We start from the raw sequence: 24,494 nt of genomic DNA on the forward strand, positions 1-24,494 counted from the left end.
TAGCTAGTTAGCCAGTTAGCACATTAACAGCTCAACCTGATGTTAGAAGTACAAAGGATATTTATGGTGCTGCTGGTTCTGATGGTAATTCAACAAAGTGAATCGTCTGAAAAAAAGCCAACAAGGGCCGATTAGCGCCAGTGGTACAGGATACACTTCAAATACTATGGTGATAGATGCTCTCTGTCATCCCAACAACGGACAACTGTCGATTTGGTTTGTCAGAGCCCTTAATGGATGGGTAACTGACGAGCAATTTTATATGATATTAAAACGATTTGGTGTTTGACAACGATTACAGGTTCACAAACAAGAAATAAAGCACAATGCCAATTATTCAAATATAAGGTGAGCAATGTGGTTTATATAACAAGTATTTAAATTATCGATGTTTCAAACTGTTAAAAAGCCAAATGAAAATACTGAAAAGGCAAAATTATTCTACTAAGTGAATTTGGATTTTTTTTGTAGATGAGCAAAAAAGTGATTTATAAATGCTAATACATAAATTCACTTCAGAACATGAAGTTCAGAACAGAAACCCCAGGTCCTGTAGGTGTATTCCAGGTGCTCATTCTCACACACACAGATAAAAACACAAACGAACATGCGCACACACCTGCAGCAGCGACCGGTGAGCCAGCAGTTCTCCAGCCAGAGTCTTATGTTTTTGTAGTAACTTCAGCACACTGCTCAGGTCCTTCCCGTAACCCTGAGCCCCCAGGATGGAGCTCTTCTCCCTGATCCAGGCCTCTGACTCCTCCAGCTCCTAACAGGAGAACAAACAGACAGACAAAATTTACATTTTAACAAAAAAAAATTAAAAAACAGAAAACAGACATATCATAATTCTTAAACAAAAGAAACAAGAAATGCAAAAAGAGGACACAAAGATGTGAAGCAACGGATAAATGGGAAAAGAGAACGCAGAAGGCACATCTCAGTTTGCTGAAGGGGAAAAAAGGAAATGAAAAATCAATGTATATAATAAATACATAAAGAAATATAAACAGTCCTCTCTTGTAATCCTTGAAGTCCATCTAACACCCATCGCACTGTTTCTGAGAGCCTCCCAGAAGGCAGAGGGGGAATTAGCCAAATGAATCAGTAATGTGATATAATTAGTGACTCAAAAGAAAGAAACACACTTTTGTCATTATACTATGATTTTGTTCATCATTTACTCTATATGGTTATTCACTAACATTCATTACTTTTTCTTTCTTTTGTACATGTTTGAAATAAAAAATATCAAATCAAATCTGTGTTATCAATGTGATGACACATTTTTCAGGAGAGACACAGGCCAAGCGTTAATATGGACTGTTGAGTGACACAAAATGATGAATATAACAAAGGATTAAAGATAAGTGGTAGATGAAAAATTACTGTTGAAATTCTAATTATATCTGATTATTGAAATTATATAAAATGGCAACTTAATCTAACATTTTGTTTTGTATGAGAGTAACTAACCAAATTAAGATTTTTGACCTTCTCTCCCAGCCTACTAGAGACACCTGTTATATATTAAAACACTATAGTATAAATATGCAGTAAAATACAAAACAATGTCCTCAGGTGTGGAATGACCAGCACTGCAAAACATTTTGTTCTCATGCAAAGCAAGCAATGGACAAAGTGATGCTATAAATATTAAAGCATTTTGGTGTGATTTATTTTCTCTTCAGCTGACATTTCTACTCTGATTTGCAATTTTACTCACCTGTACAAAAAAACAACCTAAACTCTTCAAGACCTAACAAAGTTGTTGGAAAGCCTTTGCCAGAGATGGAGATTAATGAGTATAACAGATAAATTAAAGCAGAAATAGACAAGGTTTTTGCTTTGTTTATGCTGATAAGTTGTTGGGTTGTAGCTTCTTGGGAATGATTAAAAAGATATTGTCCTGCCTTTTGCTGCATCCTGCTGACCCGTCCTACCTGAAAAAAAGCCCACAGTTGTCTTGACTCCTCAAGTTCATCTCGTCTTTTAGCTGCAAGTTGTTTCAGCTCCTCCAGACAGGAAGAGACATGGTTGACACGGTTACAGATCACCTGTGGGTCACACGGTTGATAACCTGGGAAACAACAACATGATGTTGATGACCATGAAAAAAAAAATCTTCACTTGGCTAAATGAAATCCATAGTGGATCATTTCTTCCTCCCTGTTTTATTTAGTCAAGATGACAGACACCGAGCAACAGTTCAGAAACAATTGTTGCCTCTTGATTCAAATAACTCATATTTTTACTAATAAGTACCAAACATTAGATTATTATTATTGCAGATTTTTTTTTTGTGCATACCACATAGCTCTCACAGTTAGCTGTCAAAATATGCTAATTTAATATACCTTATCCAAAATGCTCTGAGTAATGTACTTTAAAAATGTAATTTTTCAAGTTCATCGGTATTCTGCATCCTGCAGTCAGATGTTAACATAATAGAAGTCTCACTGTACAGATCCTCCCTTTCAGGTCATTCTAAAAAGATCAGTTAAAGACTGCATTTCTTTTGATGCCAGCCTTCTTTACAGGCAAAATAAGTTAAAAACATTTTAAAAAATTGCTAAGCCTTTTGTTATCATTTAAAGCTAAAGACAGATACAGAAACACTTCACAAGTGCAATACACAATATAAAAAAAAAGTGCGTGTGTATACCCTCTATAGTGGTGAATTTGAGTGCAGCGGTGTTGAGTGTCTCGACTCTCTCAGCCTGGACTGCAATGTCAGCTTCTTGCAGGCTGTGTTTCTGCAGCAGGTCGTCCACCTCCAAAAGATGCTTCCCAAAGTCCTTCGACAGAAGCTGAACCTGAGGGAGAGCAAGAGGGGACAGGGAACATGTCATGTCACTGAACATCAGCATGTCGTTTCTTTACTTGTTAATTTTCTACTTTTTTCTCCTCTCTTCCCTCTTACTACATTTCCCTTTGTCTTAATTTCTTTTGATAAATAAAAAACATATAAACATATCTTCGCACTGTATCAATCTTCTTTGACTCACTGGACCATATTTTATGCTGCATTCCATTTAGCTCAGAAGGTGGAGGTCTGTGCTGGGAATGACGTCACACTCGGGTTAACTTGGATTTTGAAGTCAGGGTTGGGTGAGGTCTCTCTGACTTTCTGAGACATAAGACAGATTTTAGGGAGCGTTCCAGCTGAAATTTCCGACTCTGAACTCAGAAATTCGACTTTCCATTGCAAATGGAATGCTTTATTACAGCCAGCATCGAGCGGCACACAGCACCGGAGCAACTGTGATTGCTGGTTTCAGACTGACATATTTGTCATTTTCATGGCCAGCACCTGCGTTGGCCATTGTACTTGTGGCCAACTCTGCCACAAGTGTGTAGTCATATGCTTTATTTTGAGACAGCAGAAAGCCTCATTGACCACCAAGAACTGGATCTTAAGGCAGAATGGTAGTATTTTCCTGTTATTTAGTGGATGCATTATTCAGATTGTAAGATATACCTACAGTGGCGTGTTTACAACAATGTAAAGTTTGTACACAAGTAGAGTTTACCTTTATGGATTATATTAATCCTTAAACTGACCAGAATACCTGTCATTAAATGTCATTTATCTTGCATTTCTAGAGTTATGTGTATGTGCAGATACAAAAGGAATTGTTTATATGGCATATTTCTTAAAAGGGAGTTTTGCGTAATATTTCCCACAAGGAGCAGAATGGGAAATAATCTCAAAAAGAATCTAGCTGTAGTCTTACAAATAGTGACCCTGCAAGATCTCCAGTCTTTGAAAAATCATATAGTTTGAGACTAAAACCTCAAATTGTTTTTGGCTGTTGGACTTAAGTTTTATTAGTCTTTTTGTGTTTGTTCGGTATTAGTTTCTGTGCAGATTGTGCATTGTAGCAAAAGTGTAGACACGGCTTAAATGCACTTGCGCTATTTACTTTAGGTAATTAAAATTGAGTCTTTCTGGATTTCCATTTTCTATTTTTCCAACTTTAAACTATGGAGAACCCTTTTTCTCTATGTCCACTATTTCTTTTCTCTGTCTTTATTCAACTGCTGAATAATGTGGAGTGTCTTTTTCTCTCTCACATAGCTTCTGGTACCTGTGTGTCCTCCATCCAGTCAATCATGTAGACCATGTCCTGAAAAGTCTTCTGTAGGGCCAGGTTCTTCTCTAACCGGGTCCTTCTCCCAGCAACCAGCTCCTTCAGCAGACTCCACTGGCCCAGAATGTTCTCCTTTCGTGCCAAGATTCGCCGGATATCATAGTATCCTTCAGACTCCATCTCTGCAGCAAGTTCCACTACCACGCCAATTCGCTCCTCATATGAGGCTATGTCTGCCTCGATGGCCTCGTGTTTCTTCATTGCTGCCTCGACTGCTGGTAGGTCATAGCCAAAATTGTCCTGAAAGTGTTGAAAAGATATAAGAAAAGACGGTGGTTTAAAGTGTGTTGCCGAGAAAAAGAGAGTGGAGAGAGAGAGAGAGAGAGCTAAACATAAATTAGCATCCTATTTTCCCATGCAGTCAAAAGGTGTACTCTTTTGCTTATCATCAATCTCTTCACTGGAAGAGGGATGTTTATATTGCACATGGTCCCTTCCTACCTGCGATACAAGTCTCTGGTTCTCATTGAGCCAGGCTTGTCTCATGGTGGTTTTGTGGTCAAAGCACTGAGCCAGCAGCTCCAGCTTCTCCTGACGAATCAACTCCTTGCGCAAAGCCACGCCCCTTTCATGTTCTGCCTTCTCCAGCCTCTCCCAGGCCTGCATGGAAAAAAAATGACCAAAAAAGGTGTTTAATAATGCAAAAGATTAATAGATTAATTTAAGATGGCACCACATAAACATGATAATGTAAGGTGGAAACTTTCGAAACTGATGCAGGTTTGATCTCAACTGTTATAAAGTGATGTATGTTTTATTAATCAATAACTCATTTGTATGAATTGTCACTTAATTGTTTAGTAAAAGGTTAAATAGTGTGTATAAAAACAACAACTGAGCTGGTGGGTATCTGACCTTGTTGATGTCTGAGATGAGCTTCCCATCACGAGGCACGAAAGGTTTCTGGTTGTTGGCTCTGAGCTTGCTTTGGATGGTGAAAAGAAGGACTTCTAGATTCCCTTTCTCCTGAAACCTGAGCAAGAAACAGAAAACTTTGGTTAGTGATGTTGTTTCACAATAAGACGTCTCTCTCTACAATCCCCTCCTCTGTAGGACAAACTGAAAGACTTAAATATAAAACTTTAGCTGCAGCCACAAAGTTGGTCAAGGTTTGACTGTCTTGCTCAAGGACACTTCAGGAACATAAATGCTTGCTGACAGGGATGTCTGAGGACTCCTGGTAAAGTTCGTTGTCTCTGCTCACTCTACTGCCCTGCTGTCCAGCTTCATGGCCATTCATCACTCTGGGGGAGTCTACTGTATGAAAACCTGAGTGTTTGTTACAGCTGAACAAATTTGGTAACATTTTCTGAACAAGTACAGAGCCACTCCATGAAAAATAATTATATTTTATCTAAAGGACACCTAGGACCCTAATTTCTGAACATTGAAAAGAGTCAAAATATGATTTGAATATTAAGCGTGCACATGGACCCTTGTGTCAAAGGTCTGAAAAGTACTTATTCGGAGAAGCAAGTCATCTGTGGCTGGTAGAAACATTTATTTTCTTTTTGATTTATCCGCCGATTATTTTCATAATGAATTGATTGTTTTGTCTATTAATTGTCAGAAAAAAAGTGAAAAAAGAGTGTAAGAGTCCAAGGTGAAGACTGCAGATGTCTTGTTTTGTACGATGAACAATCCAAAACCTTCAAATATTCAGGGGCAAATTCACAAAATGACTGCACAAGTAAAACAAAAAGAAATCAACAAACAAACAAAAGGAAAGATGCACCCATTACTGCGCTGCCAAGCAAACAGCATCTTGGTGCTCCTGAGCTATTTGGATGTATTCAAATGAGGTAATGTGTATAACCCCAGTGCAAAATTTGCCACTTATGCAAACAAGCCTCACTGCAAAAACAGTCTAACTCACAGAGATTGGCGCCAAAAGCCACATGCAGGTACGGTGAAATTATTAGCTTCTTCAGGTATTTTTGTTGATTAAAGCGCATGGACAGACTGGGATATAAGATCTCAGATGTGGTTTCTCTTTATAACATTTAAATTCCTTGCCTGAAGTTTTGACCAATGCCTCAGCACTTTCTTTGTCAGGACATGCAGTTCCCTGTCTGAAAGTTTCAGGTGTCTTTTTCTCTTCCACTGTTTTGCCTTCTGTGTTCTTGGCAAATTTCACTGAGCTGCAAAAGTTAATGTGCGTGTTTGCACTGCAATATCATTGGTGCAATATCTTTTGTGAATCAGACCTTGAGACGGGCCAGATAGCGGTTGCAAGCGATTCACAATCACTGGTGCTGTTTGCTGCGGCAATCAATTCTTTGTGAGGTAGTCTGTCAGTTTATAATCAAATATGACAAAATAAAGCCGCATATTCTTATCAGAGAATTTTAGACATTTGAGGCATTCTTAATAAATGACTGATTAAGAAATTATCAAAATAGCTGTGGGTTGATTTTCTGTCAATTTTTTCATGTTGAGTAAAAGTACACATTTCTCTATGAGGCTTATTAAGTTGTATGCTCTTTGGACATGTGGAACTTTCTTTAAAATCCTGCTGGATAAAATGAAACTGCATGGTCATTAACTTTTTTAAGAAAAAAAATTGACATACCAGAGACAACAGCACTTTGCTACTGTCAGCACATCTCAAAATGAACTGTAGGCTCATTAAACACTGCAGTATGCGCATGTTGGCCTGTGTCTGTGCATTTGTAGAGTTAGTATCACTGTGTGTGTGTATGTATGCACAGTGTGTTTGCATGTTGGATAAGTCATAAGTCAACTGCTGGTTGCTAGTATTGGACACAAACACTTGACTCACTCAAGCCATTCAACAGGACATAAACTCAGAGTGTAACAAGACATATTGTATCATAGTCTGTGTGAGCATGTGTGTGTGTGTGTCTGTGGGGATCATCATAGCTGCCAGTGTACTCCCAATGCCTGTGGGTGTGATAATAATGCTGATCCTGATGATGCTGGACAAAAGGCTTAAGGCTCAGTGGCACCGTGTTCCAGTGTGTTCCATGCATGTTTGCATTTACACACATGAAGACATGATCGACTTGTACACTTTTGTCGTTTCACTTCTAATGAGACTTTTAGTCAAATGTAAACACTGTTGACAATCACTCAGATGCTGCTGCTGAATGTATATGCATACTTATGTTTGTGTGTCTTGCAATAAATCACACAAAAATGGCATTCAAATATCAAGATGCCATTTTATAAATCCAGAAAACATACTTGATGGGCTTCTCTATGGTGCAGTAGGTTGTGAAGGCCTGTAGCTGCTGCTGAACTCCAGTCAGCGAGTTGGCAAACTTCTGGTTGCTGATGACCGCGATAGTCTTTTCTATCCAGTCCAGCAGGTCTGACGCCAGAGCCTCATAGCGGTTGATGATCTTCTCTGCCTCGATACAATTGTCTAGTACCTGAGTCAGACACGGAAGAAGATAAGGAGCAGATTAGGAGAGGAGGAATAGGATTCAGTGTTTTAAAAAAGGAGAAATGAGGAGAGAGATCTACAAAGTGAGAGTGAGAAAAAGATATGTTTACAATTCTGTTTTTATATTTCTTTGTTATGCATACTCTGATTAATTGTTACTCGTGTTTTAGTTTGCTAGCACTGCTGTTTGTACATAGAGTGTCTGTGTGTGTATCTGTATCTGTAAGTTGTTACCTTGCCAACCCTCTTGCCCTCCACAATAAGAGCCTTCATTTTGGAGAAGTAGTGGTAGTAGGAGACCACATAGGTGATGATGGACTTTTCATCTGGGTTCTCTGTGTTCACATCTGCACCATGGGGAGGTGGTGGAGACAGTGAGCAAAGGAGTGAACATCTGCTTAATTTTAGGTGAAGACACACAGTAACCATTTATCTCAGCACTGTTATAAGTATAATAAGGATGTTGCTGTATGTATTGAGGTTTGACTGACACAAAAACCAGTTTAACATTCTCACCCTCAGGGTCTAGGAGTTTGGTGAGACCCAGGTGCTGCTCAGCGATGTTGAAGGCTTGCTGGAGGTTGTGGGTTGCATTGGACCGCGTCAGCTTGTGGAACTCTATCAAGTCCGGTCTGGAGGGCACAAGATGATGAAACAGAATTTATCATGTTCATATGGCTCTAACCCTGAATCAGGAAAACCTGTTACACATCTTTCCATGTCCATTAGCATGCTGTACAGATTTCTACCTACCTGTGTCTGTGTATGAGGGCGTTGAAGGCAAGGCCGTCTCTCCAGCAGGTGGTGAAGTTCTGGATGTTGACTTCAGGGTACCTGGACCACAGAGATTTTCCAACATCTTGAAATGTAAACTTAGGATTACCAACGCACTCATACTAACATACACGACTTGGTACATTACATAAATAACTGTGAATTTCACAGTTGCAGCGTACAGTTTGCTGTATTTTTATTTCACTACTCACCCTGCGGTCTTCATCTGGCACCAGAGCAGCAGGGCATCCTTGGCGGAGCGAGTTTCTCTGTTGTCCTCCGTCTCTATTTTGATCACCTGGATCTGGACAAAAACACAGCAAAGCAACAGTTCAGAGTTTGTGGGCGAGACATTGTGGTACACTCCGAGAAAACGTAGATCTCATAAATTTTTATGTACTGTGCTGCTTTTCTTTGGGGGAACATATATTCACATTTTAGGTATTTACCTGTCCCTTACAAAAGACTGTTTCTACAATCTGTTTAGTAGGCGTTGACAGATTATTGGCCATTAATTAATGAAACAGTGTGTGTATAACACTCTACCAGCACCAGGGAAGCCAGTCTGCAATACATGCAAAGAAAGTGTCAGCATGGGAGGAACTTTTACTTTGTAAAACGTCAGGGAGTTATATGTATTTATTCATTTTTGGGGGAACTCGCGGTATATGATGTTGAAAATTTCAGGTTTTTTTGTGTTTTGTTTGTTTGTTTTGGGGGGATGCTTTTTTTGTCTATTTTCTTTTGTTTTTGAGATGTATTTTGTACTTTTACCTTTCCTTCTTAAAGTAATTACTCTAGCCAAATTCTAAATTTCATGAATTTTTTTCATTTTTACTGTAAGTGCATATCGGTTCCAAATATCAGTTATTGGTCTCATTAAGTACTAATAATCTGTATAAGCCCTAAAAATCCAAAACCGGTCGAGCCCTAGTGTTAAGTGTCTGGAATTTCAATTTACCTCTGAGAACAGATTTATTTATACTTAAATACATAAAAAGCAGTGAACAAGTGAATGAAGGAGTGATTATGGACACAGCCTGATTAACACAAGCTGGCTGGCTAACATATGCAAGCAAGTTAAGAAAGCTAGCTCATTATTAGCTAACTGAAGTCTTACTGGGGCGACAACTCAAGAGTTCTGGAACCAGTATAGAGCAAAGGCCAGAGTCACATTGCCCTGAGAGTATTCCTAAAAACTCACAGGAACCCACACAGTAGGAGAGCATAACAGTAAAAACAGACAAGAGCAATAGGAGCTGATGATTTCAGTGCAAGGAGGTGCACAGCCATTATGACGCCTGACGATAGGTGACAGTGACAGCCATTCAACTGATAACATCACAGTGACATGATCCAAGGTAATTGGGGACATAACACCCTGGAATCAGCTGCTACCCATGTCGTAAGGCACAACATTGCACACACAAGTGTGCACTCACTCACACACACACGCACGCACGCACGCACGCACGCACGCACGCACAAACACACACACACACACACACACTCAATTCCTACACAAAAAGATGTCAAAGAGGTACACAAAGTGTTATACAAATGCTCCTATTAACCCACAGAGACCAGATGAGTTTTGGCATTATGCTAAAATCCTTTGTGTGACTCATTATCCTGAGAGAGTATCACATTTTGAAACTAGAATTAGACATTATTTCAGCAGCAGGGGCATCATAATTAATATATAAACACAGGTTGTCTACAGGTATCAGGCACTTACATTTAATGCTTTTCTGAGATGTAATAAACAATTGCAAGATTTTTTTTAACCAAATTTAAGACTGATTTTTTTGGACACATGATCTTTTTCTTATTCAAGCATTGCAGGTTAGTATAATGGCATATGTGGTCCTGTGCAGAGGTAGGTTTATGTGCCAATATGGTTATAAGAGTGAGTTAGGATAATCTACATTTTGCCAACAGAGAGGTGCAAGTAAAAAGGAAAACATCAGAAATGTCAACAGAGGAGCTTGGCTCATTTTGACAAAACAAAATCAAAAGATGGATTAATGAAATTAGATAAGATGTTTGTGGGAATCAGGACTTTACAAATTTAAATTTGGGACTATTTAATGACTTGTGAGGCCCAAGATATGTAAAATTGAATTTAAGACATTTGAGACTTTTTAAGAATCAGCAGACACCCTATAAACAATGCATCAACTAATGTGAAGATGAGGAAACATGAGGAAAACATAGAAAATAAACTTGTAGTACAGTTTAACACTGAAAAGTTAATAACGCTAATAGGATTAACACTTCAACATGATTCTTACAGTTTGTTTAAAGTAATGTGTCTGCTGGAACTAATTTTTTTCCTTCTTTGCTCTCATTGAAATAAAAAGGGTAAGAAAAGACAACATTGTTAAGATAATGCCCCAAATAAACCCACAGGGAATGTTTAAAGAACTACAAACATCACACCAATAACAAATACAAACTACACTCTGTTACAAGATTACATTATTTTATGCATATAAATATCTTGTCAAATATACAGGAAAGCTGCACTGATGTGTTTTGATGCAGACTCATTGTCAACAGCAAATGAGCTCGCAGTGTGCGAGGTGAGCAAACGCACCTACACACACACACACACACACACACACACACACCAAACAACACAAGGGCATTCAGCTAACCATATTCAACACTATAATTGAATTCACTGCAAATAGTAACAGTCTGTTATTATTTGTGAATGGTTCTGTAAATACATTGGGATTACCTCGTCCTATGCCTGTCAATCCTCTCCCTTCTCTCCTTCCTCTCTCTCTCTCTCTCCCTCTCTGTCTGTCTTGCTCACTCTTTCCGCTTGTGTGCAGTTACTGCAGTGGTGTGGCCCTACCTGCTGACTGGACAAAGCAAACTCTCACTTTCACCACAGAGGAAGGGAGGAAAGGGGTAAAGAGGTGGAGATGAAGAGAGACAAAATGCAAAAGGGACAGATAACTGTAAGCCTCCTGAACAACATAATCTCAGCAAACCCTGGACAATTCTCCATCCTGCTTTACACTACATTATTTGTAATACTTAAATGTTCTGTTAAGTTTAAGTTAACTAATTAAAGTACAAAAATACTCTGCTATGATCAATATTTTGTTCAAAATGGTCTTTCTACCACTGCTGTGTGAAGGCTTTGATTTCCGCTTTCTGATTTCCATTCCACTGTTTACGCTAGGTTGACTAATGAAAGAGCACTGCACATCAAGATAGCTACCATTAGCATTAGAGGTAACATCAGAGAGATTCAGCTATACATGTTTGAGCCTCAGTCAGATCTAGACTCAGATGAGAGGTCTGTTGTGCACCGAAATCGACAACCAGCAGATGTATCAGAATGGTAAGTGTACTTAGCATCCTTTACTTGTTGATGTTGTTTGTTGGCTAACTGCTGACACAGCATTAGTGGTTGGGAATATACAGTACTATCTGCCACAATGGCGTTTCTGGTACATACACAAATTGCACACGCTCTACCATGCTTGCTGTCAAAACTTTTACTATGCTGGTGCTAACTCTGTGCTTGAGGGTTCAGGCTTCTTTGCCGGTGTTGTGTCAAAGTCTGTTCCTCCACCATATGTGTTTCTAGTATTAGAAAGCTATTGGCTCTCCTATTAGTGAGTGACATACCTAATCAACTTGGCTTCAGTATGTTTGAATCTCAGCAGGAAATTGTACAAAGGTCACCCCCTTTAGAGGAGGAATGTGAAAACATCTCTCTATCCACAAACTCTGCAAAGATTCAAGCCAGTATAGTAAGATCAGACATTTAAGGGGATGTAAACATAATAAAAATATTTTTTTTGAGTGGAGAGGGACTTAAAGTTGTAGCTGCCTTCACCTATGGGATTGAGCGTCAGATACTGTTAGCGTCATAGTTATGGACAAAAACCGATTGTGTCATGGCAAAAAAAACAGACACAGATCATTAACATTTGCATGTTGCAATTGCTAGTTTGAAACATCCTCAAAGTATATCTAATTAATATATCTAATTTAGATTTTCTGTGTGTGCTGTACAGTTCAGTGTTGTCATTATTTCATTCATTTGTAATCATTTATTTGCTTTTCTCTGTTCATATCCAAAAACTGTTGTCTTTTTCATGGTGCCTTGATAAAGTGTGTTTTCTGTTTTCATTTCTGTTTTGTCCTCTTACCGCAAAAGGCTTTTCCAGGCTGTCATTCTGGATAAGATATTCTGCCTAAACTTAAATGCCTGTTTAAATAATGGCAAATTCAGCACATGTGTGAAAAGGCTATCATGATAATAAACAGTAGGAATGGCAGTAGCCTAAAGGATTATAAAAGGCAGCTTGTGAAAAGAGACAAATGATGAGGACACTGAAAAAGAGTGCGGGTGTAAAATAAAGAACAGGATACACATTTTAACCTTATTTTAACCCTTGTTAATCATCAGAAACTTGACTGAGGAAACACCCCTGACCGTGAATACTGACTGAAGGTCACAGTTAGACCCACCCATTGCTTAATTACCACAACATCAATGCTTGTTGTTTTCTATCAGCTAACCATCCTTTCTCCCATCCTCACTTCTTTCATAATTACTCTCTCTCACACACACACACACACAGACTCCTGAACACCAGTCCTCTGCACTGCCCTTCTCTCTCAGTGCATGCAAAATTGAAGAGGCCATCGACTGGTGGCTCTTGGGAGCATGAGAGCGGGACGACGGCCAAGCTCACGGCTAATGGTGGCACAGCTAGTAGTCAGCTAATACTACGAAAGGCCAAATTGTACAGTTACAGATCCTTAGCTAGACTCAAAACACACATAAAAAAAATCAGGCGAAACTGAATTAACTATCCAGTATGCTACCAATCCTGTTACTCTCCAAAGCCTTGCTGTACTACAGCTGTTTAACAATTTTGTGGCGCATATATCTAAACTGTGTCATCTAGATTAAAGACTAAGGGGTGAATTCACAAAAAATGGATTGCGGCTGCTAATGGCTGGCGGCTGCTCAACCTCTATCTGACCCGTCTCAAGGTCCGATTCACAAAAGGTATTGCACTAATGATATAAAGTTTTGCAGCTCACTGAAATTTGCCATTATTCTGTCTGATCGTTTTCCAACGGGCAATGACAGAGAGAAAAAGAAAAAAATTCATAACCGTGAGCTACAGATCCTGTCTAACAAGGTACAGAAGCATTCATCAAAACGTAATGCAATACATTTTTATTGTGACAAGAAAAATCATATCCCAGTCTGTCAGTGTGTGCTAGTCACCACCAACTCTCTGAAAACGCTAATAATTTCACTGTAACCATGTTTGGCTGTTAGCACTGATCTTTGTGTTTTGTTCATTTGCATAGACAAGGGACCATCTTGCACTAAATAAATGCATATTGCCTCATATAGATACATGCACATATCACAGGAGCAACAAGGCTACTTGCCTTAGCAGCGCAGTTAAGGGTGCATTTCATCTGTTGCAGGTGCTTTTAGATTTACACGGTTTCTTTTTTTCTTATTAGTGCAGGTTTAGTGGCTGCAAAAGGCAGGCAATCTTTTTGACATTCACCTGTGAAACGTCACTGATAATTTACTGTTTAGGTAAATTTTGTTTGAAGTACAAAAAACAGAAATAAGTCTATTTAAGGTGTGATTTTATGATTAAATAATAGGACCACAAACTCTAGCATGTACTAGAATTTAAGAGTCAACATCACACATCATTCATTTCAACATTAAGGCTGTAATTATGAGTCCCATTATACTAAGGGGTTGACAGATTATTGGCCTGGCCAATTATTGGGGCCGATATATTTTAATGATCGCTGATAAAATTTATTAATTAAAAAGTGTAAAGAAGGTGTCAGCATTACTTTGTAAAACCTCAGGGAGCTACTTTTATTACATTTTAATTAAAATGATCATTTGCTTATATTTTCACATACAAAAAAACTTGCTGGGAACTTGCTATATATGATGCTTAAAGTTTCAGTTTTGGTTAAACATTTGCTGAAGGCATTTAAACAAAGTTTTGTGTTGGAGTTTGTTATATTCTAAATTCTAAACATTGACAGAAAGATTTTCAGTTTTATTGTAAATGCATATTGTTTCCAAATATCAGTTATAAGTCTCTTTAACAACTAATAATAGGTATCGGCCCTGAAAAACCAATATTGGTCAACCCCTACATTGCTGCATGCACAGAACATTAATTCTCTCTGCCTTACTAGCCCGGCCTGCAGAGGGTCATTTGACATATTAAGTTTGCAAGCAAAGCTGTTAAATGTGCTTTGTGGTAGGTCGCCAGGCCTAGCATGACAATACTGAGTCCCAGGAGACAGCTACTAGGCGGCTGTGTACCGTGAATGTTACAGAAGGGTCTGAATAATGCTAAACAGGCATTTTGTGCCAAAGCCACGCTATAGCACTGAAGCGTAATAAAGAGGAGCCGTGGGCTTCTGCTGTACTTACATGGCAGGAACTGATCCTGTATCACTGCAGCTAAAGCCTGGAAACCTGTGTATGAGTGTGTGTGATAGTATGTGCATGTCAAGATGTGAGTGTGTGTATGTGACTTGATAGATAGTCTGACTGATGAAGTGTGTATGTAGGAGAGCGAGTGCAGTGCGGGTATATGTGTGTGTGTCCTTGTTGAAGAGCAGACTGGAAGGCGACTGCTACCTCTAAGCCTCTGAGCCCTGAGTGACATTCAGGCTTTATCCACCAAACACTGCTGTCGCTGTCGCACACTGATGATGCGGCAGTTGTGACAGCCTCCCCCAAACAGTACCGCTGGCAGCTCATCCTAAATGAAGCCACTGCTGATTGCAGCATCCTTGTGCTTCAGTAAGTAGCATGGGAACATGTGCCAACATCTCAGTGCACTTATGGAGAAGCTCACTTCTCCCACAGGAAGAATCAAATATTTGAGTCCATAACTTTGTTTTTTGTCTAGTGTACTTTTATTAGCAAGAAACCCCCACGGGATACTGCTGATATCAGAACTACCAGTTTTAAAGCCATAATCCTGAGATGTTCATGAAATGAAACCCTATGTTTGATTCCATCTATGGCCAAACATTTTTCAACATTTAATATATTTACATTCTCCGAGTACCTCTCTATATTGTAGTTTTTTGCAGCAATTTTGTAGTTTATCCCAACACTAGTTTCAAATTGTCGTCACATACACAAGAGACTTCCAGCAAACACCAATGTAGCATGTAATTCAGCTTTCACTCTCCAGGTACTGAATCAGAACTCGCTGTGCAGGATTGTTGATTTCTGTTTGAAAACGTGCTTTCTAGCGAAAGTAAAAGCCAACACCAAAAAAGAAAAAAAGAAAAGAAAATGCAGGCAGAGAGCAGAGTCTCTGCAGAAAAATACAGCACCACACACCTCTAGTGGGTCAAACGTGATGACCAAGAGGAATTATTTTTTTATGAGTCTATGTGTAAAAGGAAAATCATGCACAGTATGTCTTTAAGTTACTGAAAAACCTAACATTTCACTCAGCTGCTATTTCACATTAAAGGTGTACAGAAAAAACTCAATGCATTTGTCACAGACATTGGTGCTGACAGCAATCATAAAAAAAAGGCATCTACACAATAAAACAAGACATGGCCAAGTTCTGCATGTTTGACCAAGAATCCTTTTGAATATTGTGGGAAGTAAAGCAACAACAAGCTACAAACACAGCTGGTCATCTCTTGTATTTCTGTTTTTCCAAGGACTGTTTGCTGTACTATTAAACTGCATGTTCTGTTACCACCGAGCCATCCAGGATAAAATCTTATTATACATATTACTAAAATCAGAATTTCGTCAATGTTGATATTAAAAAGTGATAATAAAAGTTATATCTAACACTAAAACATGTTTTGCTCATTGCCAAAATAAAAGATATTAGGTCAAGATTCTTAACAACTAGCCACTACGTCACTGACTTGTGACAAAATGTCATACAGTAATCTTAACAATGCTGCTGTGTTTTTTGTGTTTACCTGGAAGCGTAGGATGATGGTCCACATAAGGCCCAGGGTGAGACGGTGGTTTCCATCCACAATGTCATGGGAGCCAACGTTTTCCAGGTGAACTCTCTGTTCTTTAAGGAACTGAAGAGCTTTGTCAACATTCTCCAGGCAGTGGATCCGCATACGACCCCGCGTAGGCCTCGGCTGTGGGGGAATCAAGAAAAATATCAACAAAAAACATTACTTCAAATGTACTTTAAAAAAACACGACTTGAGTTAAAGCTTTGAGACAATATAGTATAAATAAACAACAAGCTATTGATACAAGTATCACAGCTTATTTTGAAATAATTTATTGATGTTCAAAAAAGGCTTCATACAGCACCTTTAACACTTTCCATCCTATGATGGAACAATAAAGAGAGACAACAAAATTAACACAAAGCCCATTATAATTTGCCACAATGTGTGTGTTCTCACCAGCAGCTCTCCACTGAGGACCTCCAGCAGTCTGGTGAGCATGTATCCATCTCTTAGGTCGTTGTAGAGGTCAGCTATTCGACAAGACACTCTGGCCAAATGGGAGTTAACCCACTTGGTAAAAGTCTTCTTCTGTACTGCATCTCGTTCATCTGAGGGAAATCAAAGAATCAGCGTTACATCCAAGGAAGGGGAAAGGGAATTTCTAAAACCTATTAACACTCGTGTTCTTGGACATGTGGGGTCATAAAAACAACAACAAAAGACAAGCCACTACCCATAAAATATTGTTCTTTTATGACTGACATTAATACTCAGAAATATAAAAATGAAGCCTGATATAAGTCATGAAAAAAATGTTCAACAAAAGACAAATTTTAATGCTAAAATTTTAAACCTCAAAGAATCAAAACCATGCCCTCAATGTAAGACTATTTGTGTGTTTGTGTGTCTGTATGGACGGGAGTGAGCACGCGTGTGATCTCTGACCTGCGAGGGCCTTGATGCGGGAGCACTCAAACAGCTTGGAGCTGGTGCACTCCGTCTCCCAGAATCCCGAGCTGCTTGGTCGGTTGTTGTTGTTAAGCTGGCGCTGGGCTTCCGCGTTGTCCAGGTCTGGGGAGGCATTAGCCATCGCGCCCGACGCCCTGCAGCAGAAACACACATAAGGTCACACACATACACAGAGAAGACACTAAAACACGAGTACAGATGCACATGTTTAGAAATATTAAAGGGTTCCCACACATTTTCATGGACAAAATATAAAAACTTTTCCATGATTTTTCAAAGACCCATTATATTTTTTTGTTGTTGCCACACTTACCCAGTGTTTTTCAAACTTACAGACTCAAACTACATTTAAACATAATTTCAGCTGGCATACATGAAGAGAGAGACAGAACATGAAAAAATACAGAAACATACGCGATGGAAAACAAAACTTTGTCACACATTGATTGATATTAGAGCTATGTTACGTCGACAGCTTTAGAAAATAGATTTGCTGTCACCTTACATTGAATGGAAGGCTATCCACAAAAGAATACTGTAACAAGTTCATTAGACAAAACAATATTCCATGACTTTTCCAAAACTTTCAATGATTTGAATATATGAATGCTTATGTGTATAGACACAATATACAAATGCACATGTATGTAAACACATTCAAACTCATAAGTGCAACAAGAAAGGTTGTGGGGGCAGGCATTTCACAGTTTCTAATTAAACTCTGACTGACTTCACACACGCACACCTCATCTGACACACTTTAACCCATATTTAGCCCCACAGTTTCACTGGAATAAATTTAGATTCACATTGGGAAATATTAAGCACTTACTGCAAAATTCCCAATTTAATTAATGTATTCACAATGTACAAATAACAAGGCTCACAGCAAAAAAACTCCTCTGGAGTCCATAAATATCAGCTCCTACCCATTCATGAATGATGCAGCACCTGTCCTTGGCATCAGAGCATTTACAAAAGAGAAGCTTAAAATAAAATCTCTCTAATGGTGGAAGACAAGAGTAAAAAATATTTAGCTCATCTGTCCTGTCTTTGACAGCTGAAAACCAGAAGATAAAAATAGCTTTTTAACTTTAGAGAGAAATCTCACAGTACAGGGTGAGGGGCAAGAAACGGAAATGTTCAAAACATCAAAATGAAAATGAAAAGATTTAAAATCAGTTCAATTTTCTTACATCCAGACGGTTTCAGTCGCATGCTGCTGAATAATGTTTGACATCAATAACAGATTTACATTCCATCTCAACAAAAAGCAGTGGATATTTATCTGGGGTTGTATTCACAAAATATCCTTAGGCTAAATGTAGCTCCTACAGTAACTGGTGGAGTTAGGAGGAGCTCCAATAAATAACATTTGTTTTAGTCTACGTTTTTGGCCTACATGTAATTCACAAAGCTCAAGTTTTGTCAGCTGGAAAAAAAGTCATATGTTGATGGTATCTAATAGCAGATATAATACATTTAAGAATTCAATATTTTATATTGAAAAAAAAGACATTTCTATATTTTACAATTTTATTTAACTTGTATACTAAACACTGCTCTCAGCAGTTTTGTGAACTGCTCTTAGGAGAGACCTCTGAGTTAAGAACCCTTAGAGGTAAGATAAGATCCTCTGTAAATATGGCCCCCGGTGTAAACAATATGCTTCCAGCACTGCATGCTTCTGAATAAGGTATCCAAATATTCGGAGCAGATATAAAATTCAGTAGACTGGGTGAAAATTTACACTTCTTGTCCTCTTGTGATATAAAAACCTGTCAGTTACCAAATATGAATGGTTCATTTAGAGGACACTTTCTCACTCTTTAGGTTATTTCAAATCATTTTTCTTAGACTTGCTAAGCACACATGCCACGTGTCTGTACAGTGAATACATATTTCCTTATACTGATGATCCCCTTTAAAAAACATTTATAAACTCTGCTTAGTCAAGTCAGTGTATGTCATGTAAATAGCAGATGGTCACTATTTTTTGCAAACAAGAGTGATAGATGCTTTTTAGCATCAAATACTAGAAACTGTGTACAAAGCAGAGTATTCAGCCATATGCAGGCATGTTTTGAAAATGTAAGTATTCGGAACATAATGATGGACAGCAGAGAGAGGGATTATGCTGCACCATCAGTTAAAGAAGTTTCTGCTGAGGACATTTTGACTTTTTTCCGCACTGTGAAACTCTTCAGTATAGGAATCCACAGTAGCACATGAATTTAAGCTGACCACAGAAACTTTACTTTTTGACAGATGTAAATATCAACATCCATGTTTCATTTCTACAGTGAGTTCATGTCGAAAACTCAAAGAGACACATAGCACTAAGATGTTGGCACATCGGGAAAATATCTGTTACATGAGTCCTGATGAATGCTACACTAGGCGGGTTTCAATTAATCCTCGATCAAAATACGCCTAATGGAAACACGTCAATTTCGAGAGAAAAAAAATCCCATTTACTGCAAAAAAGTTTTTACGCTCGAATGAGGTGGCATTTCAGGCGAATTTGAAAATGCCATATTTCCCAAAACTGCAATGGAAACACTTTTTTTGCTTTTAAAGATAATTCGATTTGCAACACTGGGTGGCGGTAATGTGACTTCATGGATGCCAACCGCCATTAAACCCAAATAAGAAGAAGAAGAACAACAACAAAGTCACATGACATTGCAAAACATGGCGTAGTATGTGTGGATGGAGGAAGAGACTGAATGTTTTGCGCGAAACTGTAATGGAAACCCAGCTACTGTCATACTAGCTTTTACCTGTTTCTTTTACATTTTTCTTTGTGGTACGTACGTGATGGATAGAAGGAATATACATTGCAATGGTTTTTCCTGGTAAAGAGCAGATGTGCCCACAAGACACCAAATATGCCATTTGATGCTCTTCTCCAATGTTGCTTAGGGGTTTGTATGCATGCTGTGTGCTTATATTGCAGGTTTTAGGTTAAGGATTTTTCTGTTTATGTGACTAGCAACAACTAATGATTATTATTGATTAATCTGCTGATTAATCAATGAATTATTTAGTCTATAAACTGTAAAAAAAAGTGAAGAATGCTCATCACAATTTTTCAGAGCCCAGAGTAGCATCTTCAAATTCCTTTTTGTCCAACCAACAGTCCAAAACCCAAAGACTTTGAATTTTGCCATAATAAATGACAAAAACAAGCAGCCCACAATTAAGAAATTTGAAATAGCAATTGATTGACAATTTTGCTTGAAAAATGACTGAAACAATCAATTACCAAAATAGTTGGTGATTCATTTTCTTTTGACTGACTAATTGATTATTCCACTGATCATTGCAACTCCATTGGGATTACAAGAGAAAGCATTAGTGATTGAAGCTGCTGTGCAGGCTTTGGGGATTTTCTCTGTTTTCTGCCTAGACCTTTTTGCTGTAAATCTCTTTGTCTTCCCCTCATCCCAACCCCTTTCTGGCATCTCCCTCTCCACTGCAACAAAAGTCCAAGCTCACAGTTGTCACTATACCTACACCACTGGAAAACAACGTAGCCATATCGAGTAAATGTCAGCATGCCCTGCAAGACAGAAAGAGGAGGGGGAGCTTTGCACATGCACTTAGTCGTTCTCCTTGGAGAGAATAACAGCAAAACCTTCCAATGCTGTGTATCTGGTGATAAAGCAAAAAGCGGACTGCACAAGAACCAAACAGAAGTGAAACCTACAGGAAGTGAGTTGTACATTTTGCTGCTAATGAAACCAAATATAATAAAACAATTTTTTGAGGGCAGGACTATTAATTGTAAGGTAGTATATTTAGCATTGCTACTTGAAGAATTAAACAATCGACTGGATTTCAACATGCCCAAGCAACCGGATGGAATTTTCAACGTAGCTGGTGATTTTAATCAAAAGAAAATTGATTAACCGGGCGATGATTCCTTGAAAGAGACATTGCTGTTGAGTTTTTCAAATGTATTCTGTTGGCGCTTTGTGCCCCACAAGCTGAGTGCCATCTAGTTTCATTATTTTGGAGAGAAGGGAGACATCTCTATAGCCAATATCTCTGATACTCAGAAACTCATGCCAAAACAGTCTAGATTAATAAATAGTACTACAGGAAAGAGGAACTGTATTTTGGAATTTGGGTTGAACTATCCCTTTGAACTGCTCCTCTGTAACATTGTCTATTGCTATTAAACTCCCTTGTAGCTGGACTGATAATATCTCAACATGTCTTGGTTTATTTTGCCTCAGATGAGCGGCAGCTGATGGTGTGATCTAAGATGCTGCACATGAGCTAGCCCCATGTTTAGCCTCCCTAAATCCCTGTACATTTTTCACCCATATCCCCTGTGCAAAATCCTTCGCCAGCATTTTCCTTTAGAGTGTGAGAGCCAAGATCAAGGTTAGTTGCACAGACTCACTGTAGACTGAACTGACTGGTATATACTCACTGATATTTACAAAGCATAAAGCTAGCAAAGGTGCATATAAGCACACTCTCTTGTTATGGAGAAATGAGAGTATATAGAGAATAAAACAACCTGAAATATGCATCAAAACCCATCACTGGATTTTAGAGGAGAAACAATAGCTCTCCCACCACGAGTCTACATCAATCAAACTGCCTCATTCTTGTGTCAGTCAAAATACTGTGTATGTGCGAGTGTGTGAGTTTGTATGTCCTCTGTTCTCCTTGCCCTGATCCTCGCCCAACCTCAGCCACCTGGTGTCTTTCAATCAATCAGACTCAGAGCTCGCAGGACTGCTCTGATGTGTTGTGTGTGTGTGTATGTGTGTGTGTGTGTTATCACCTTTACTCTAATAATCAGACTCAGCTGTTGAGGAATAAGCCAGCCCCAGGCAAGAGAGTCGACACTATGTCTGACAATCACACACACACACACACACACACACACACACACACACACTCTCTCTCTCTCTCTCTCTCCTTGCTATCCATTTTCTGGTCTATAAGCAACAGCAGCAGTGAGATGCTTCGTGATTTTCCTCCAGAGACTGAACACAGCCTGCGGGAAATCTTAGATGGAGGTGGAAATAAAAAGAAAGACAAAACTGACCACACAGCTACAAATGATTCTATCTGCATTCAGAACATTATGAATGTAAAGCCTAAATGTTTCAACGACAGAATATTAACAATAAATTTGTTTTAGCTGGGAGATTCTGTCTCGCATAAGTAGCAACGACCATCACCAAATGTAGAGGCTAATGCTAAAGTAACTTAAAGGCGTATTCCAGCGATTTTTGTATTACACCACTGAACTTAAGAGAGACTCATTTTTAAAAAAGGGTTCGGAATAGAGCAAGCAGAGTTTAAGTTGAGTTTAAGTCTCTAGTATGGGTAAAACTCCTGGTCTACTGGATCATATAATCAGTAAATAGCATCTTTAATCCTTTGAAACCTGAACTAATTGGCTTGATTTCTTTCAAAAACATTGCAATCAGCAATGAAAGACGAAATTACCCAAAAATTAGCAAGAAATTAGTAAAAAATTATGAGAAAATTACATGAAAGTTGGTAAAAAAAAAGAAAGAAAAGAAAAAGAGCAAAGTCAAACAAGACTTGGAAAAGGTTCTTAAAAAAATAGTTTTGTAACATAATTTAATTTCGTACGATTAGTGAACAATTATTTTGCTATTTGCTTTTTTTTTTTGTGGTTTGATTTTTGCCCCTCATGGTTCACTGACAGTTTCATTTGAGCATGGCGTGTTGGAGTGTAATAAACATATGATTTATCATTATTTATTAAACTTTTCATCATTAAATGAAAATTAAAAGCTCCATCTTAAACAAACTTCAGGTAAATTTAAGCACATTGTGCTGATAATAGGCCAACCTCTCCTGACTGCAAGACTCTGACTTTAACTTTTTTTAATTTTATTTTACTTTATTTTACTTTTCATTTTTATTACTACTTTTATTTTATTCAGGAAAATACAACAACTTTTGGGTAGACCTACTTCTCCAATAGCTGCCAACAGCTTGCCAACGGGTGAAAAATATGGCAATGTGCCTGTGGCCCCAGGCCCCCAAAACATTACATCTGTCCCTGGTAATAATACGGAGAGCTCAGCGCGAGCGGAGACACAGAGCGATACCTCCTGGTGTTTCTAAATAATTCCATCCAAAGTCGGATTAAACCTGAAACTAACACAGAGTAGTCTGTAGAAGGCACACCTTCCACCAAATGTGGCTGTTTCCGACACTTGCTGAAACTTGCTGTTTGATCTGCAATATGAAATGCTGTGGGAGCACATACAACTCGGTTGTCAAACACTCAGCTGTATTCTTGAGTCAAAGTTGTTCACTGCATTTGGTTCACCTAGTGCACTAGAATAAAGGGCTCTGGGTTCGCCGTGGCGCTATCTTATTATCACTGGCTGTTCGTGTTGTCTGTCAAAACATGGCTGAAATGCGTTCTACTGACATTCTATCGACTACGTCTCATATGAAAAGTTATTTTGCAATAGATATCATGATTGTTTTATTGCCCAGTGCTACGTGACGATAATATTTTTTCAGACTTAAAATCAGGTGCCTCCAGAGCCACAGAAGACCACAAACAACTGTTTTCAAAAGAGTATTTCTTATGACCACCAAAATTAACTTTCTGTTTAGAAATCTGTCGAGTGCTCCTTTTAGTTTCATTTCCTCATTCATAATCACACTGCTTTCACACAAGTCAGCAAAAATTACTTCCATAGAGGTTGCAAAAAACATACAGTATTATCTCCTGCCTCACAGTGTCAAAAATAAAGTGCTGAGTAATGCTGCTGCAGCCACTTTGGGAAGTTCATCAGTGATCAACACCAAAAAACAACAAAGCTGCACTAAAATGCAAGTGATGGGGAAAAATCTACTACTGGATCTGAGATGACTGAAGTCCAGTGAAAAATCTTGCTAAATAAGAGTTGTCAAACTTTGTACCTGGGGCAGAAAAGTATAGGGAAAACAACACTATAAACACAGACTTTGTATAAAGGTTGTTTCTGGATTCTTTTTGTGCTTTGCTAGACTACAAAAGGATCCGTATCTGACTCTGAGGTTTGTCTTTTTGGACTCCACAGGGTTACAGAGTTGTTATGTTTCAGTCAGTCCAGGATAGGGCGTCTACTGTTCCTGCATTGAAGGATCAAACATTTTAACAGCAGCAACTTCTCTGATCTCTCCATGGA

At 38.6% G+C, this 24,494-nt stretch overlaps 1 protein-coding gene across 1 annotated transcript in view; it reads right to left on the bottom strand.

The window, feature by feature from the left end:
- The window catches only part of LOC121942851 (spectrin beta chain, non-erythrocytic 1-like), a 64,416-nt gene that overhangs the window by 31,931 nt on the left and 7,991 nt on the right, over positions 1–24,494 (bottom strand). Inside the window, exons 2-15 of the mRNA XM_042486140.1 lie at positions 17,281–17,438; positions 16,792–16,943; positions 16,342–16,515; positions 8,550–8,641; positions 8,317–8,397; positions 8,080–8,195; positions 7,798–7,910; positions 7,362–7,549; positions 5,010–5,127; positions 4,596–4,754; positions 4,092–4,394; positions 2,666–2,816; positions 1,944–2,080; positions 620–769 (exon numbers count right to left, since the gene is read on the bottom strand). Of these exons, the coding sequence (XP_042342074.1) occupies positions 620–769; positions 1,944–2,080; positions 2,666–2,816; positions 4,092–4,394; positions 4,596–4,754; positions 5,010–5,127; positions 7,362–7,549; positions 7,798–7,910; positions 8,080–8,195; positions 8,317–8,397; positions 8,550–8,641; positions 16,342–16,515; positions 16,792–16,943; positions 17,281–17,425 (2,079 nt within the window). The 5' untranslated portion in view covers positions 17,426–17,438. The remainder of the gene's footprint in view (positions 1–619; positions 770–1,943; positions 2,081–2,665; positions 2,817–4,091; positions 4,395–4,595; positions 4,755–5,009; positions 5,128–7,361; positions 7,550–7,797; positions 7,911–8,079; positions 8,196–8,316; positions 8,398–8,549; positions 8,642–16,341; positions 16,516–16,791; positions 16,944–17,280; positions 17,439–24,494) is intronic.

Source organism: Plectropomus leopardus, chromosome 5 (genome assembly GCF_008729295.1).
Source record: "Plectropomus leopardus isolate mb chromosome 5, YSFRI_Pleo_2.0, whole genome shotgun sequence".
NCBI lineage: Eukaryota > Metazoa > Chordata > Actinopteri > Perciformes > Serranidae > Plectropomus > Plectropomus leopardus.